The following is an 18,122-nucleotide window of genomic DNA, read 5'->3' as shown; positions in this document are numbered from 1 at the left end:
CTTCAAATAGCACATTAACCAAGCCAAGCATACGTTAGTCGGGGATTCTGCTAGCACTTGGGCTAACGCGACTAACAGCTGGAGACAAACCAAGACAAACCAAGACAAAGACAAGAGAAGAGGGCAAGTGGACCAGAGGCCGAAGGAATGAGGGGACACAAGGATGAAGGGTTAAGGGGACGAGAGGACAAGAAAAGTAGGACATGAGGGGATGAAGAGACAAGAGGAAAAGGGGACAAGGAGACGAGGGAATAAGGAGACAATAGGACTAGAGGAAGAGGAGATAAGAAGACAAATAGACGGGGCGGTGTTTAGCTCAGTGAGTAGAGCATCCACCCCACATGTTGAGGCTCCAGTCCTCGCTGCAGACGGCCTTTCCCGCATGTCATTCCCCCTTCTCTGCCTCCCGTTTCCTGTCTCTCTCCACTGTTCAGTCAAATAAAGTCTTAACCCTCCCCAATATATTTTAAAAACAAAGAAGAAGAAGAAGAAGACGAGGAGACAAGAGGACAAGGGATGAAGGAGACAATAGGACAAGGAGATGAAGGAATGAGGGGACAAGGGGATGAGGAGACAAGATCACAAAACCAAGACAAAGACAAGTTAGCTTCTTAGTCGCTGCTGGAAGAGGAGGGACACATTAATGTGGACAGAGGTCGGTTAAAACAAGACACAAAAAGTTGTTGAAACTGTTGAAGCTGTTTAATGAACACGTTAAAGCCAGATATATTCATTCTGTCTGGAGTCTGATTGGAGATTAAAGATGAAGGAGATTTATTCTGATTAAAAAGAAGTAGATGAATCCTGAGTGACTTACTGGGACGGGGTTACTACGAGTGGCTACCTCCAGCAGGATGATGGAGTAACTGAAAGACACAATGAGGTCATTACGTTATGGGACACAACTTTCAAAACCGTTAATTAAATAGTGAATAATAGTTGAATTCCACAAACTGCAGGTCCTCTAACGACCACTAGAGGCCTGGACCAGCGTGTAACAGGTTTAGTCTCGAGAGCTAATTCATGGCAACACTGAAGAGTCGGCTATTTAAAAATGTTCTAGCTACTAATTCAGTTAATTGTCTATAAATAATGAATCATGACAGATACGTTGTTGGCATTGCAACTGGTTATGTCACTTCCTGTTTCTATAGCATCAAATAACAAACTACAACTAAACTTATCCAAAAAAAAAAAAAGACACTTGAACATTCATCAACATTTTATTAACTACCTAAAATGACTGAAACGATCCTTTAATAAAATAATTTGACGTGTATTATAGTTTGGCCCAAGTCCCGCCCACTAGCATGGAGGGGGTGGACCTTATGACCTATACTGCAGCCTCTGGCCACCAGGGGGAGCTCTACTGGCTTTGTTCTATTTTTATACCATGGATGGATGGGGTTCAGTGGGCTTCGTTATGTCTTAGGAACAGATGAAGGTGATAAAACTGAGTTCACCTGAAGACGTCTCCAGCCAGCGTGGGCTCCATGTTGGAGTTCTGAAACTCAGGGGTCATGTAGACCTCCAGGAGTCTCTGCTGACAGGTGGACAGAGGCTCAGCAGCATCGTCCCTGCGGTAAATCCTCAGGCCGTAATCTAACAGACAACAAGCCGTCAGTCAATGAGCAGGGTTTACAGTTTGGTTCTTCTCCTCCTTCTGAAGCCCAGATGGAGGGTAACAGTGACCAGGATCAATTCTGACCTGTCATCTTACAAACCCAGCGGTCATCTAACACACAGTTCATAGACTTGAGTCGGCCATGACAGATCTTATGTTGGTGGAGGTATGACATCCCCCTGGCTATGTCTGTGGCAAAGGAGAACCTGAGGGATAGAATATAGTGACTGAGGAATGTGTAAAAGTACATATAAAATCTACAATGATATACACAGTAAACATACAACAGACTAGAGCCTATAGACAGTATAATGTAATAATATAAAATATATATTATATGAAACTGTAAGATATTAGAGATATTTAAGATACATGAGTTAATAACTATGTCATGTAGAATAGAACAGAATAGAATAGATAGAGTTCTTTATTGTCAGACAGTATGCACTGATATTAGGTCACTGTCTCAACTGGTGCTCGAACATCATTCTGTGGTATAGAATTTGATCACTAAGGTTTCAGACACCATATCAAAATGGCCTAACCCCTATACATGGCCCTATATAGAGGGGTTGGGGAGGTTAGGGGCGTGGAGGGGTTAGATTTCAGACACAGCCAGAGTTGTATTTAAATATTAAAAGGATATTTAAAAAATTAAATATGTATACATACATATATCGATCTAAACAGGAATAATAAAATGTATTTATAGAACTTAGTATACTATGTGTGTATGTGTATTACTGTGTATTTGTGTTCTAGTGTTGGTGTGTAAGTGTGTAGGTGTGTAGTGTGTTGTGGAACTGTTACCTGAAGCCCCAGTTCAGAGGGATGTCCTCGTTAAGGAGGACATCATTGAGGCTTTCTTCAGGGCAGTACTCTGTTACTATGGCAACGTTAGGAACCTCCACACAACCACCGATGAACTTACAGAGGTTTGGATGGTCCAGCTCTCTGGAAGGAGGACAGAGAGGGCAACTGTAGGAGAACATTTTATTTCTCCTGTTACACCCTCTGCATTTTCACTGGCTATACAGGTGTGTTTGGCCTGTGCCTAATCACCTTAATCAGCGACACCTGAGAAGACTGACTAAAAGGCCTGTTGAAGAGGCCCCAGGTGAGGGACTTTTCACTGCAGAAGCTCACCATGGCTAACCTGTTTTTCTGTCCCCTTCTTGTAAATAAATACTTTTTGAAACTCCATCATGGGGTCTCCACTTTTATGTTGCGCCTCTCGAGCCGGGGACGTAACATAAATGGGGCTCATCCCGGGATCATTTTTGGACTTTTTTTTTGTGGAGACCGTATGCTGGAGTTTTTTCTTGGGGTGAGAATAGAGATTACCTGAAGCTTTAATTGGTGTGGCTGTCATGTTTTTCTGAGAGGTCGGTTGTTGCTCATGTTGACACGTGAACTTGTGGACTGACTAGTTGGGTAGAAGTTAAGTCTGAGGTAGAGAGGAAACCAGATAAGTTCTGGGAAGTCAATCCATGAGCAACGACCTCTAATGTTGCGGTGGCCTGTGGTAGAATTCACTGGTCTTGGTTTTACTATGTTCTTATCAAGATTGGATATTTTCGGTGAGCTAAAAGGAGCAGTTTTGTGTAAAACATGCCCACTGTGTGAACATCAGCAAATGCAGGTGCTTTGTTCTGTGTTTGTGACTTTTTAGTGTTGACGTCAGCCCAATTTTGGTGGCTGCTGTTGTGATGTTACTAGCTGGGTGAAGGCAGTAACTTTGTTTGGTGAGGTGCCACATTTGTCGTGTTGGGTCATTTCAATTTTTTTGTATTTGTAAATTGCGTGTGCGACCATTAGGCCGTGGTGAGGACAGTTCACTGTGTTAAGATTACGTGTTGCTAATCTTAGTTTAAGTTAGTAACTTGGTTTAAGTAATCATTTGGTTTGTGACTGTGCGATATGTTATAAGTCATAGTGTGTCTTCGTATCTGGCGTCGAATTTGTGATTGTAAGAGCATCGATATTTGCTTTTCTTGAACCATGGGGCATGATTGCAGAGGAGCTTTTGTTTATTTTCAGGGCTCCTGGAGGATCCCTTTTGAGGGTGGAGGTGTTACGCCCTCTGCATTTTCACTGGCTATACAGGTGTGTTTGGCCTGTGCCTAATCACCTTAATCAGCGACACCTGAGAAGACTGACTAAAAGGGCCCCTGTTGAAGAGGCCCAGGTGATGACTTTTCCACTGCAGAAGCTCACCATGGCTCACCTGTTTTTCTGTCCCTTCTTGTAAAATAAATACTTTTTGAAACTCCATCATGTGTCTCCACTTTTATGTTGCGCCTCTCGAGCCGGGACGTAACATCTCCCATGACCCAGGAGGGGTCACTTCGCCGGACAGTCCATAATGGACAGGACTGTTGTTGTTTCCTCGGCAGATTTCTGAGATCATGAAACAAGCTATAAGCACATTCCAGTGCCAACGAACAAGGATTTAAAACTTTTCTCCCATTTACCTGTAATCCACCAACAGGCACCACAGACAAGAACAACCAGACGTCTCCACACCTGGACCACCTGTGGCAGATAAAGATCGTAAATAAATTAAGAACTGCAAGATCTCTCTCTGACTAGAACTCCAAACTATGAAATGTATACTTGTAACCAAAATTACAATGTTTAATCTGTACTGATCTGATTTGTGTCAGAAAACAGTTTTGTTCGTTTTTCCAGCTCAAAATTTGATAAAGTTAGCCCTTCAGTATTTTAATCATGAGTCTCTACCATCATACCATACTGGAAAGAGCCATGCTGGAAATAGATGATCCCTGTACTGAGAGCTGACGAATCAGATATGATGAGATTGATCACACCAAGGCACTGGCTCCTACAGGTATGAAACCCTGTGTCACTATTGTTATACTGTGAGTTTCTTATTATTTTTCCTGAAAAAGTTTGCATTGAAATGGATGGGACGGGCAAAAAAACAAAAAAAGGAGCAAAAAAAGTTCTTGCAAACATCTTCTGCTCCTGCATATTTTTCACTCTGGACTTTTTAAACTTTAAAATTTTAGACACAAGTCCTGTGCATTGGTGTATTAATCCACGTTTTGATCATTTTTATAGTTTTAGATCATCCCTGTTCAATGTCCATGATCATTCTTGGAGACATTGAGATTATAATAACAAGTAATATTATAATAATCAGTTAGAGTGGGGGAAATTGTCTGAAACTTTTCTCTTTCCACGCTCCTCCCAGGTGCAATTTCCACTTTACACACATGATTTTTTTCCACAGTTGCAGACAAACTTGTTCTGTCTCCCACAATGTGCTCATCAAAGCAGTGAGATGTACAGAATTTAAACTGTGAGCCTCTGTTCACAGTCACGTCTTTTTCTGCTCTCCATTGACTCTTATGCAAAGATTTCCTGAGAGAAGCAGAAGGGACCCATGTTTTAAACTCGCACGTGTCTCCATAATATTTACTCTAGAAAGAAAAGTAACATATCTAAATCTTCATTAAGTCCTTATGACGTGATCTGTAAGTGTGTTAGAGAGCATGTCTGTGTTTGTGTGTGTTGTTGTAACATAAATGAAAAAGAGACAGCGTTCAGACAGGGTTTTTTTCTCCAACTGTGGAAAAACTCATGTGTGCATAGTATAAATTCTGGCTGGGAGGAGCGTGGAAACAAAAGTTTCAGACAATTTCAGACACCTTTCTCCACTCTAACTGATGAGGTTGCGCACTCTAGCACGAACATTTCGTGCAATAAACACCCATTATAATCATAAAATTTATCCATAAGACCTATCGAAATGTGGATTAAAACACCAATACACAAGACTCATTTTCAAGTTTAAATGAAGTTTTCTAGGTGAAAGTATGCCTGAGCATAAGATGCTACACTAATTTTTTCTTTTTCACATTTTTTTTTTTGTCGCCCGTCCCATTTTTTTTCAATACAAAATCATTTGCAGTTTTCGCAACTTATGTCACAAAACATTGGTGTTTTGTAGAGAAAAGTAATAGCACAGCGTCCCAATCAAACCACACGTCTGATATACAACTCTTTTAAGGGATAAAAAAATGGAGGAAGAGGAAAAATAATAATAAGAAACACACAGTATAACAATTGTGGCTTATTGCCCTAATGAATAAATAAAGAGTCTAGATGGTTTACATTTTTGCCCCCCAGGTCTGGTCTCTACTCCAGGACAAACCTGTGCTGGTCTGTCTCACCTGACTTGTTTGACCTCCTGTCTAATGGTCTTGGACAGGGAGAAGGTCTTGGTCTGGATCATCTTGATGGACACAGTCTTCCCGTCACTATGGTTTTAGAGGACTGCCCATCAACCAGAGAGGACAGCTTTCTAAAGGGGACAGGGTCAAAATGGACATGTCTCTAACTGGGACAGGCCTCTAAGTGGACACTCACTAGATGCTGGGCAGGTGAAGGGGGTCCTCCTGGACCCCGGTTGTCCCGTCCAGGAGCTGAGAGCTGTCACACAACTTGTGTTACTGTCACGGGTTCCCCCGGGGACACTCATGTGCTCCCCCATGGTCACACGGGCCTCCTGGTCTACACACACAGACACACAAACATTTGAGACATGGAGTCCTACCAGGTCTCAGGGGACCAGGTTTCTAGTTTAGGTCCAGTACCTTGTTTAATGGAACGAGAAGTCGATGATCACTGGACACAGTCAGCTGGACACGTGGAAACAAAGCTCCGCCCCCTCACAGACCCCATCACCACAAATGAGAGAAGAAGAAGAAGAGTTAAAGGTTTAGACGTTGCTAAACTGGACCTTTAAGGACTCTGGTAGCTCCACCTCCATCTAAGACACCTGGTTATTCTGGAGGAGGAGCAGGAGGAAGCGGAGGAAGGGGAGGAAGAGGGGAGGAAGTGGAGGAGGACTCCTACATACCCACGGCTGGCAGCACCGTGCTCTTTGCCTCCAGGGCCACCTGCATGTGACCCGCTCGTATGTGGGCGATGAGAGAGGTCAGACCAGCGTGGACCAGAACCACCTGGAGACAGGGGGACGAGGAAAGTCTGGATTCAGGGATTCTGCTTTGGTTCCTTTATCAGGGCCATGAAGCAAAGCCCTGAGTCACTATTGTTACACTGCGTGTTTCTTCTTCTTCTTTTTTATTAAGGCCACAGGGCAACGCACAAAGACACTGGTCTTTTACATCTGTGACATAGCTGTAGGGACAGTGCCTCTAATCAGGGGACATGAAAAGTTTTCTGTGAAAAACTGCCAAAATGTTTCCATTGAAATAAATGGTACAGGAAAAGAGAAGAAGAGCAAAAAAGAATAATCTATGGAGTTTTTCAAAGGTCTACTTTTCAGGCATACTTTCACCCAGAGACGTCATTTAAACTTTAAACTGAGGTGTTAATCCTCGTTTAGATAGGTCTCATAGTTTTTGATCAATCATGTTCAATTACCATAATAACTTTTGGAGAAATTTAGAGTTTTAATGGGTGTGTATTGCACAGAATGGTTGTTCTAGAGTTGATGAACTTTTCTTCACTTGAGTGAAAAGGGTTTGTCTGAAATTGTCTGAAACTTTTCTCTTTCCAGCGTGTTCCCGTCCACAATTTACACTCTACATACAAGATTTTCCCAACAGTTGAGAAAAACTCGTTGTGTCTCTCACAATGTGTTCGTCAAAGCAGTGGAGACTTTACAGAATTTAAACTGCGAGTCCCTGAGGAATTCAGCCCCTCTCTGTTCTCCATTGACTTTATGCAAGATTATCTGAGAGAAGCAAAAGGGCCCCTGTTTTAAAACTTGCCTTGTCTCAAATATTTATCTAGAAAGATAAAATAAAAAACATTTGTAAATGTAAAGTCTTCAGGAAGGTCTTATGACGCCCACGGTCTGCATGGTGTTCTTATAGGAGCTACCGCTTTGTCACAGTGAGCACAAATGTGAGACCAGTTGTATTAGCTCGGCTATATAGTAAATGAGGCCACTACCTCAATATACTTCAGATGTCTTGTATTCTTTATGGAGCTTTGATTTTAAATACACTATTTATTTAGGTTTCATTTGTTGGTGTTGACAATAAAAAGAGACAGAAGAAGAAAGAAGTGTCCCCCTCTTCTCTACCTTGGCCGTCCAGTTGGTCTGGCTCATCTTGCCCGAGGTGGAGATGGTGTGGGTGAAGATCTTCCCGTCGTCCGGGATCCAGGGACCACAGATGCTCTCGGTGGTCTGGAAGAAAAGGAGGCCGTGGTGAGTTGTTATGGTCGGTGTGGTTGTTGTGGATTATTTTAGACCAGGACTGGTGTGGACCATGTAGCCCAGGGGACAGGAGTGGATGTTGGCGTGATGGATGCAGCAGTTCTCCCCGTTGGCGTCTTTCCAGCTGATGGGACAGTCCTGGTCCTCCCAGAACCTCCGAGCTGCTTCAGCACCCGGGATGGAGCTGGACACACAGAGAAACCAGTTCAGACCAGACCAGACTAGATCAGCTCAGATCAGACCAGCCTAGACCTGGTCCAGTGTGTCGCTAGCCTGCCCCATTAGCCTTAGCTCCAACCTGTGAGTGAAGATGTGGTTCTGGATGGCCCACTGGTAGAAGGAGTCCTGACCCGTGAACACCTCCCCGCTCTTCACCGACTCTGGAGGACGGACGACCCACGCCATCTCCAGACCTGCACATAGGGGGGTGGTCTAAGCGTTAGTAGGACACCAATTAAACTCAGTTCAGTTCAGTTTTATTTCCATAGCGCCAATAACAATACAAATAGTCTCAAGACGCTTTACAAAAACCAGCCTGCAACCTTTTTAAAGTCCAGAGGAGAGGTCAGGAGGAAAACGTTGGGTTTTCATTCTGAAGAAGCTCTTCATCTGGTCTAAAGTAACTCTTCATCTGGTCTGTTGAAACTCTATCTTTTATTGTAGTTTTGTAAAGTGCTGAAGTGGTTTAACAGATTTATGCAGAAAAATCTGAAAAAAATAAATTTTAATCAGTTCAGTTTTTAGATTTAACTATTTTTTTTTATTTCAAACTTGGTGTAGAGACTTTGTGTAGAGCCACATGTACTATTCATTTATTTATGTATGTATTTATTAATTTAATGAGTTTATTCTTGTATTCCTGGTAATCTAATTCCTGAGAGAGGAGAGGAGAGGAGAGGAGAGGAGAGATATTACTGTAATAGATGGAGCTGAGTGATGTTCTCTGCCCTCTGGCGGCTGTAGTTACTGCATCCTGCTCTTTATCTCCACTAGAATAAATTAAATATTGATGTTTTTCCATCAGTGTGACAGATTATCACTAATTACTATTTATTTATTTATGTATTGTGTGAATTAGATGGAAGAGACAATCTGTCAGATTCAGTGTAAGATTAAATGTTGTTTCATCTTTTCATCTGCAGCTCATTTCAGATGTTTAACACAGTGTCTCTCTGTGTCCTGACTTTCTTGGTTTGTTAAAGTGATTCTACCTCCATATAATAAATATAAATATATAGAAGTCATAATAACCTTCCATGGACCAGGAACCATATGAGGTAACGTGGTAACGTGGTTCCTCTCAGTGAGGTTTAGTGTAATGTGGTTTTCATTGAGCCAATCAGAGAAGATCAAGGAAACACTGTCAGGTCTAATCAGGGTCTAATGTGGTCTACAAGGTCCCCCTCTGAACTGGTTTATTAGGAACCATGAAGAAGAACAAGTGTCCTAATGTTTCTAATGTGATGATATTGACGATGTTCTAATGTGACAAATACATGTTTACATTAGTTTAAGGACCAGGAACCAGATATGAGACCAGGAACCAGATATGAGACCAGAACTAGATATGAGACCAGGAACCAGACATGAGACCAGAACCAGATATGAGACCAGGAACCAGATATGAGAGATTCATTCCTCTGGATTTAACTCAAGAACATTGTTGCAACGGTGACAGAAGCTCTGTCCATCTTTGCTTTTATTTTTATTAAGCTCTGCACCTTCAGAGGAGCAGCTCTGTCCCTTTAAGAAGGACGGTCGTAGACTGGAGTTGTTGTTGTTGAGCTTGTTCATGTCTGAGGATGTGTCGCTGAACTGAGGACAGAGTTCTCAGGTAGGAGCTGAGGAGCTGACTCCCTCCCACCGAGCACCGACTGCACCAGGACAAAGAGCTCCTCCATGCGATGCTCGGTTTGGATGAAATGAACTGATTCATTTGGACTGAGACGCTTTTGATACTGTTCATTTTCTCAAAGCTTCAAGATCTATAACTTGAAAAAGATAAATGTGAAAACAAAATGTGGTTTGGATGAAATGAAATGATGTTCATTTGTATGAAAGAAGTCTTTTAGGTTAGTATTTAGTTTGAAAAGTTTAAAACAAACACAAATTTAAAACAAATGGTGCTAAACATATGTTTAACTGGCATAAGGATCGTGAGGGGGTCCTCCAAAGGTTTTCCCTGGACAAGCTATAAAAGACAACCTGAAAAGAAAAGTTGAAGTACAGTACTGTTGCTTATCTTGTGTTAATGGAGGATTTTGAGAAGAGCATTAATGAATCTGATCTGTTCATCACCGCTTCCCCAAAAACATGCTGATGGATTTATGACCTATTTAAAACTCTTGTTTTAAATCAAAAACCAGCTCAGTGCTCATCTCCTGTCCACCCTGAGATGTTTGGCCACCGCAACATTTCAGCCAGAGTTTGGAGACAGATGCATTTCACTGCCGACACTAAATAGAACCATCCTGGCCAAATTATTTCTCTGGCCTCAGTTTACATCCAGTTCCCATCCAGACGTCACCAACAAGCCCAAATTAAACCAGGGTTTCAGGCCATTGCCGGATTCCCAAACATCATTTGGAGCCATAGATTGACTAACATCTCAATAAAACTACACAATGAATTCAGTTACATGAACGGGAAACGATTTAATTTAAATACACAAATGACGTGAGATGCAGCTACGTCTCTATTAAACGTTCCCTGTAAAAAACAACTTCAGGGGTAAACCTCAAAAACTTATTCAGACTAGGGGAAAGGATCATACGGAGAGTTTAGGTCAGCCCTGTTAAACTTTCCAATCCCCTTTGGAGTGACTCGTTTATTTACAGTAAAGTGTTTGCGAGGGTTGGTCAGATGATCCTTTATTTCATTTATGGATTAGGTGGGGTCTTGTTGATTTTGAAACAGTGATTTAACCCCAAACTCCCCCAGCTCCTCCACTGCTTCCAGATTGGAGCGCACACGTAGGACTGGCTGTCTTCACCATGATTTCGGTGAAGGTATAAAAGAAATAAAATCCCTTCACGCATTCTTAAAGGGATTGTCGTTACCATATATGGTCAATTCGGGGCGTTTCTGAATGCAAATGACCTGAACCACGGAGGAGCCTGGTAGTTAAGAACAGGTGGGATTTATCATCACCGATTACTTATTAGTGTCCACACGTTTGATAAATCTGGATTTTTTAGTACTTTACACGTTCTAAATTTCATTCCTACGTCAGAATTTAGAACTTTTTCTACGCACAGATCTGTGCCTAAAGAGAGCGTAAGCACATTCTGATGCAAAGTTTGGCATTTATCAATTTGTACTTGTGCTTAAAAAAGTGTGTAAATTTACGCACAACTCTGACCGTGTGTACACACAAAATCTAGTGGTAGAACTACACATAGAACCAGGGGTTCATTTGATCCCGCTGGAACAAGATCTGGAACCTCTTAATTTTGGTCTCCTTGTGTTCTGGTACTTATTTGGGCAGATCTGGTAAAATAAAATAATAATATGCATTTATTAATTTACAGAACAAATCCCAAGAATTTTAAGATTTAACATCATTTGAAAGAGTCGGAGTTTTGTTGAGGATCTGAAAAGCTCGGCCAACAAGCCACGCCCCTGACACAGAAAAAAAAACTTTTGAAATTCGGCGCATCTGAGGAGCAAGCGGAGAGCAAAAACGGTTACAATTTCAACGCAAACGTGTCAAAAAGACAGTTGGGAGTTACTGACTTTTTTCACAAAAAGGGGAGGTTTGATGACACTTTTAAACAAGTTGGAAAAGCCTCCACAAGCGGCAGCAGGAGGCTAGCGCCGCAGCAGCTGGGTGGGTTCACCAACAGCTAGCTGGGTTCACCAACAGCTAGCAGGGTTCACCAACAGCTAGCTGGGTTCACCAACAGTTAGCTAAGCTAGCTGGCACGTGTTAGCAGCTGGAGCAGGAGGCTAGCGCCGCTACAGCTACAGCGCTAGCAGTCAGCCAGGAGGACCAACACCAACACCAACAGCCGCAGCAACAGGCGGGAACCCCGGCATCAGCTGGTTTACTGCAGGAAGGTTCAGGAGAGGAGAGCGCATTGAGCGGAGAGGATTGTGGGACGTCCAGCGACAGGTCGGATGGGATGTTCTCTCTTTTTCTTTGTCTTTTGACACGTTAGAAATTAATTGCTGACTGTATACTGTCCCACCTGTGGTGATGTGGGCATTTGCCTGTGTTGTGCATAGTGTAGCCTAAAATAATTGTAAATTAATTAATTAATTAATAATTAATTAATCTAATAAAGGACAATTCCTTTAAACCAAACTATTTTTTATTTACGATTTCAGGACTGAAAAAAAAAAACAGACATTTGGTCAAAAGTTGCTCCTTGAACAACACTGGTCATTGACTGCATTCATTAGCTGCTGTGTTTCTAGGACAGGGACCTTCCACTACACAGCAGGTAAAATAAGTATTGAACACATCACAATGTTTCATAGGAAACATGTTTCTAAAGGTGCTATTGACATGAAATGTTCACCATGTGAATGGATCACCCAGTGATCCATTCATAGAAAGAAACCAGAACAAATAAGTTCAGAAATTAACTTATGTGTAATAATGTAAAATAGCAGAGAAAAAGTATTGACACACAGAAAAGGAGGTGGGAAAAGGCATGGAAAGCCAAGACACCAGCTGAAATCTATCAGTGCTCAGTGTCAGGATCAGTAGAGTTGAGGACACCCATGCAGGACAATTGATGAGAAGGCAGGAAATCTGAGGAAAAAGGAGTATTTCACGAAAACAAAGGGGAAACTCAAGGAAAAGGGAGAAAGGACAAGGACATGGCATGGAGATAAGAAAAGTGACGAGACGAGGAACAAAGGGAAGACAGGGCTATAAATACACAGGAGGGCTGAGGGACGACAAGACACAGGTGAAACTAATGACGACAATGACACCACGAGAAAACATGATCACAACATAACAGACAGACACAGAACCATGACAATCAGGAAGCTTTCCTGCCCCTGGTCGGAGTAAATGAATATCAGCTGGTTCAGTCCAAACTGATGGTCTAGAAAAAGATGCGTAGGGACAGTTCATCACAGTTTGGCCTCAGTAGCTGATGAGAATAGTCTAAAACGACAACAACAAGAAAACACAAGTGCAGCAACTAAACAGATTTTCCAACTGCCCTTTGAGTCCATTACGTTCCTCTACTTTTTAAAAAAGTACCAGCAATCTCCTTCACACTTGTGCAAATAGATACATGTTTCTCTTCACTTAAACAACTTTCAGCAGCAAATGTGATGAAAACTGTCGCACTGTAGATCCCTGACTGGGAAAGCTACATGTTGGGGTTTACAGAGCTGTCCTCTCCTGAATCAGCTGATCATTTGGGTCTTCATTCCTTTTAGATCATCATGGTTCTGGTTCTGGTTCTCTGAGCTCATTCATCCAATCAGAGTGATCTCTCAGACTGATCTGTTTCTGCGGGACTGAGGTCCAACGAGAACCAACAGAGCAGGACACAACAGAACAACTAGAGTCAGAGACGATGACTGACACCAAAAAACCGTTCAACAAGAGATGAAGTCAGTGCAACGTCTGTTAAAGTTGATTTGATGAACAGCTTCCATCCTTCAGTGGAGTTTGTCTCAGTTTCTGACGAGGTCCAGGACTCGTTCTCTTTTGACTCTATGTTTGGTCTCCAAACCGAGTAAAGGATGTGTGTGGTTTCCTGGTTAACCCTGTAATTCCAGCAGTAAACCTCTCCCACTTCCTCTGGAGGCTGCATTTCTTCTGTCTCTTCATCTGCTTAAATTTTTTGTTTTGAAAGACTCATTTAAATCTGTCCTCAGTGTTCAGCTGATCCGGACAAACATCTATAGTCTAGGAGCAACGAGGACAAATTTGGTCAACGCTGACCCTTAAGGGGTCTTCAGACCAGGACCAGGAGTTGACAGAGCGTCCTCCTCTCTTCATCCATCGTCCATCAGATCCTTCACTGATCAATGATCAAAGATCAACAACCTGATCAAACTGACTCTTCAGCCATAAGAGGAGACGTTACATCCTGGACCTGGATTCTGTCTGTCTTTCCCTCCTTGTCGTAGACTATACAGATGTAGATGTTGGTGTCTCCATTTGTGGGGTATTTCAGGGTCAGACTGAGGTCTCCAGTTTCCAGCAGGTCTTCATTCATCTTCGTTCTGTTTCTATAAATTTTTGGTTCTGTTCTTCAGGACGGTCAGAACCGTTCTGATACACATGGACCTTCCTGTTGTCTCTGTCCCACCACACCACTCTAGTGTCTCCAGGCAGCTCTGTGGTTCTGAAGGACAGCTGGACAGACTCCCCCCCAGGATCCACCTCCACCTGGAGGACTGAGAGGACAACACATCACACCATCAGCTGTAGAGACAGCAGCAAGAAAGAAAGAAAGAAAGAAAGAAAGAAAGAAAGAAAGAAAGAAAGAAGGAAAGAAAGAAAAAAAAAGAAAGAAAGAAGACGGAGAGAAAGAAAGAAGGAAAAAAAGAATGAAAGAAAGAAAAAAATAAAGAAAGAAAGAAGACGGACAGAAAGAAAGAAGGAAAGAAAGAATGAAAGAAAGAAAAAAGAAAGAAAGAATTGAACATAGAAAGGAAGAAAGAAAGAAAGAAAGAAAGAAAGAAGACAGGAAGAAAGAGGACGGAGAGAAAGACAGAAGGAAAGAAAGAATGAAAGAAAGAAAAAAGAAAGTAAGAACAAAGATGGAGAGAAAGAAAGGATTAAAGAAAGAAAAGAAAGAAGACGGAGAGAAAGAAAGAATTAAAGAAAGAAAGAGATGGAGAGAAAGAAAGAGGAAAGAAAGAATGAATGAAAGAAAGAAAGAAGACAGAGAGAAAGAAAGAAGGTAAGAAAGAGTTAAAGACAGAAAAAAAGATAGAAAGAAAGAAGACGGAGAGAAAAAAATAATTAAAAAAGAAAGACAGAAGACAGAGAGAAAGAGAATTGAACATAGAAAGAAAGAAAGAAAGATAGAAACCTTTCACTCTGAGTATCACTTGTTTCCCTCTCAGTATCTTTCCTCCTTGTCGTAGACTCTACAGGTGTAGGTGTTGGTGTCTCCATTTGTGGGGTATTTCAGGGTCAGACTGAGGTCTCCAGTTTTCAGATTTTTCTTCATCTTCGTTCTGTTTCTATAAATCTGGTTCTGTTCTTCATGACGGTCAGAACCGTTCTCATACACATGGACCTTCCTCCAGTCTCCATCCGTCCACTCCACTCTAGTGTCTCCAGGCAGCTCTGTGGTTCTGAAGGACAGCTGGACAGACTCCGCCCCTGAATCCACCTCCACCTGGAGGACTGAGAGGACAACACATCACACCATCAGCTGTAGAGACAGCAGCAGCAGCAGCAGCTCTGATGGTAACAGGACGTCTCTGTCCATCCTTGTGTCTGTGTCTCATGTAGGTGGAGGACTCTCAGTGTCCAGTTTGTTGGAGGACGTGGATCAACCAGGTGACCTGAGCTCACCTGACGTCTCTCTCAAACTAGTTTGAGACTGTACACCAGTTTTCTTCTTCAGTTACCAAAGAAGAAGTCGGAAACTAATGGGGAAACCCCAACCAGATGAATGGATGAGAAGAACCCTAACCCTCTGCTCTGGTTCTACTGGGACTGGGAGAGACCTGGACTCATGAGCTCAGAGCTTCTCAAATCCAGCTCAGGTCCTGATTGAGGACGTCAGGAGCTTCTGATTAGAACTGGATTGTGTCAGTGTTTGTTTCTGATGTGTTCCTGACTCGTTCCTTGGTAACTTGTCAAAGCTCCTGGTTTGATGAAGAGTTTCTGATTCTGGAACTAAACCTGGAACTTTCTCTTCATCTCTCTGTAGCAGCTGTTTGAATCTGAACAAGGACAGATGTTACCATCAGCATTATGGGTAGTGTAGTAGTAGAGACTCACCTGACTAGTAGTGTCGACAATGAAACAAAAGACCCCCAACGACACCAAGAACAACTACCAGGAGAAACAGGAGAACCCCAAGAACTTTAGGCCAGACTGGAGGTGGTTCTGTGGAGAAACATAAAGAACATCATGACCTCTGACCTCTGACCTGTATCTTCATGATTTTAATCATTTAGTTTCTCTGGTGTTATTACCTTGTTTCCACTGCTACTGTGTGACATTTAATTCTAACGTAAAACTAGAGAGGGACTGGTTTCACTGATCTACGTGATATTGTCTGAATTAGCAACATCCTGACGTATTCTGGTAGTTTCATCACTGATTACAGAAGGTTTAATCTATTAACAGTTGTCATTGCTGTTTGGTGAATGGATCAGACGATCACTGACAGCAAATAAAAATAATAAAGGACTCAACCTCTTATTAAACTTGGAGCTGTGTGGACAGTGTGAGACAGAGACTGAAGGACTTGAGTTGGACCAAAGCCTTAGAGAAGGAAACCCTACAAATGTCAGCTGGGGTGCGATCATACAGTAACTGGTTTGTTGCCGCCCTTTGACCAGCAGCTGTAGGGCTGCCAGTCTCCGTTCGTTTCCAAACGCTCTGATGGAGCAGTTTGTAGGTTGCGTTGTCAGAGAGACGGGGTTTCCTCAGATTCAGGCTGAAGTCTCCGCTGCTCAGAGCGTCCGTCTTCATGGAGGTTCGGTCGCTGTAAAGATGGTTTTGGTTTTTCAGTTGATCACCTGACGTCTGACGCTGGTGGACGGTTGAAGGACTGAGGTCGTAGCGGATCCACTCCACCGTGGGAACTGAGGAATAGAAGAGTCTTGACAGGGCAACAGGACTGACTCCGCCCCCTCCAGCACCTCCACAGCCAGGGTATGATTGGAAACTGAGGACACAAGAGACAGAATCATGAATCAGCTGGTTTAATAATAACTCTCACATGGAGGAACTGAAGCAGCTTCACATCTTTAATTCATGGTCCAGTTCCTGATGGACTTTGGTAAATATTTGCAGATTGTTCTTCAGCTCATGGGTGACTGTCTATGTGACGAGACTGAACCAGAACCCTCCATCACAAATACACATTTCTATTCAACGTAACCCCAGAGACACACTGAGGACTGGTGTGTGTGTTTGTGTCCTTGAGACTTCCTCTTGAGGACCAGAATGAAGTCCTGCTTGTTGGATGAGATCAGAGATGTGTCTGTGACTCCAACAATAAAACAGCTCCTGATCAACACTTTGATTTTCTACAGACCAGAAACTGTTTGGCCTTGAGTCTTTGTTTTCCTGTGAAACCACATGTCGAGGTTTGTTTCTGACCTTTGACCTGTAGATGTACATCTGTCACTCTCCGGTCTTCTCTTCCATCACTGATGGAGCAGGTGTAGTTGCCGCTGTCAGAGAGGTGGGGTTTTCTCAGAGTGAGGCTGAAGTCTCTAGTGTCCAGAGCATCAGGCGTCATCGATGTCCTCCCCCTGTAATCCTGGTTCTGACTTTAAATTCTTTCTGTTTCTCCTCGTTTGGGGATTAATTTGGGACTGAGATCGTTCCGGGTCCAAATAAATGTGGGGTTGTCCACGGGTTTAAAAAACCTAAATACTGACAGGGTATCAGGACAGACTCCGCCCCCTCTTTTCACCTCACCACACCTCCCAGGGCATGCTGGGAAACTGAGAGGACACACAAAGACAAACAGAAATCAGCTGTTATTATCCTTTAATATGTCTCTGTTTCTGGTTCTCAGTAATGTGGCATCTGGTCGAGGAAACTAGTCGTCAACATCCCCCCATGAAGAGATGAAACAACATTTTCACCTCCTGAACTCACCAACTGACAGTTTCATTATAAAATACATTTTAAACATTGTAATTGTTTTGTCCAATGATGTTTTAAACCCAAAATGCTGCTTAAAATTTGTTTTGGGCGAGTGTTAATAGAAATTACTGGCCCAGTTTGGCCGGTGATACATGAGCCAATCATATCAGTCAGAGTTGTTCTACTGTTCTCGGTCATTTGTCCCCTCCCTTTATATTTCCCATGAACACTGCTGTAATGTTGCGTAATGACGTGTCGGGACATCAGTGGTCCAGGACGCTACAGTCTGCAGTGCAACCAGCTAGAAACCATGGAAACGAACGTGTCCACCAGAAAACACAAAGAAGAAGAAGAATAAGGAATGGACTCGGAGTGGGACAGGGACGTAGAGACGTTAGGGACATGTCTCTACTAATATCCAGCCACTTTTGGGTCTTCATTACCAATAAAAACGCTGTCATAGTGTTTAGTTAATGATTACAGAACACAAAGGTTAACAGTCTGTCTTGCTAGAAGTC

The 18,122-nt window shown here is 42.6% G+C and overlaps 1 protein-coding gene and 1 long non-coding RNA gene across 2 annotated transcripts; both read right to left on the bottom strand.

The window, feature by feature from the left end:
* Window positions 1–666: 666 nt before the first annotated feature.
* LOC125022294 lies at window positions 667–9,635 on the bottom strand. The gene is given in 13 exon segments (XM_047608824.1): window positions 667–866; window positions 1,464–1,602; window positions 1,709–1,830; window positions 2,435–2,578; window positions 5,824–5,910; window positions 6,016–6,211; window positions 6,262–6,304; window positions 6,306–6,343; window positions 6,513–6,615; window positions 7,707–7,811; window positions 7,893–8,025; window positions 8,140–8,254; window positions 9,563–9,635. Coding segments are annotated over 13 exon segments (1,407 nt in total). The 3' UTR covers window positions 667–757.
* Window positions 9,636–13,772: 4,137 nt separating this feature from the next.
* Window positions 13,773–15,884, bottom strand: LOC125010430. The gene is made up of 3 exons (XR_007113070.1): window positions 15,778–15,884; window positions 14,855–15,174; window positions 13,773–14,213 (listed from the first exon to the last, which is right to left on the bottom strand). It is a non-coding gene; the product is annotated as an uncharacterized LOC125010430 (long non-coding RNA).
* Between the last annotated feature and the right edge of the window lie 2,238 nt (window positions 15,885–18,122).

This window comes from Mugil cephalus, chromosome 1, assembly GCF_022458985.1.
Source record: "Mugil cephalus isolate CIBA_MC_2020 chromosome 1, CIBA_Mcephalus_1.1, whole genome shotgun sequence".
In the NCBI taxonomy this organism is placed as follows: domain Eukaryota; kingdom Metazoa; phylum Chordata; class Actinopteri; order Mugiliformes; family Mugilidae; genus Mugil; species Mugil cephalus.
Note: the sequence above shows the minus strand (reverse complement) of the source record. Positions and strands in the feature narration are given on the sequence as shown.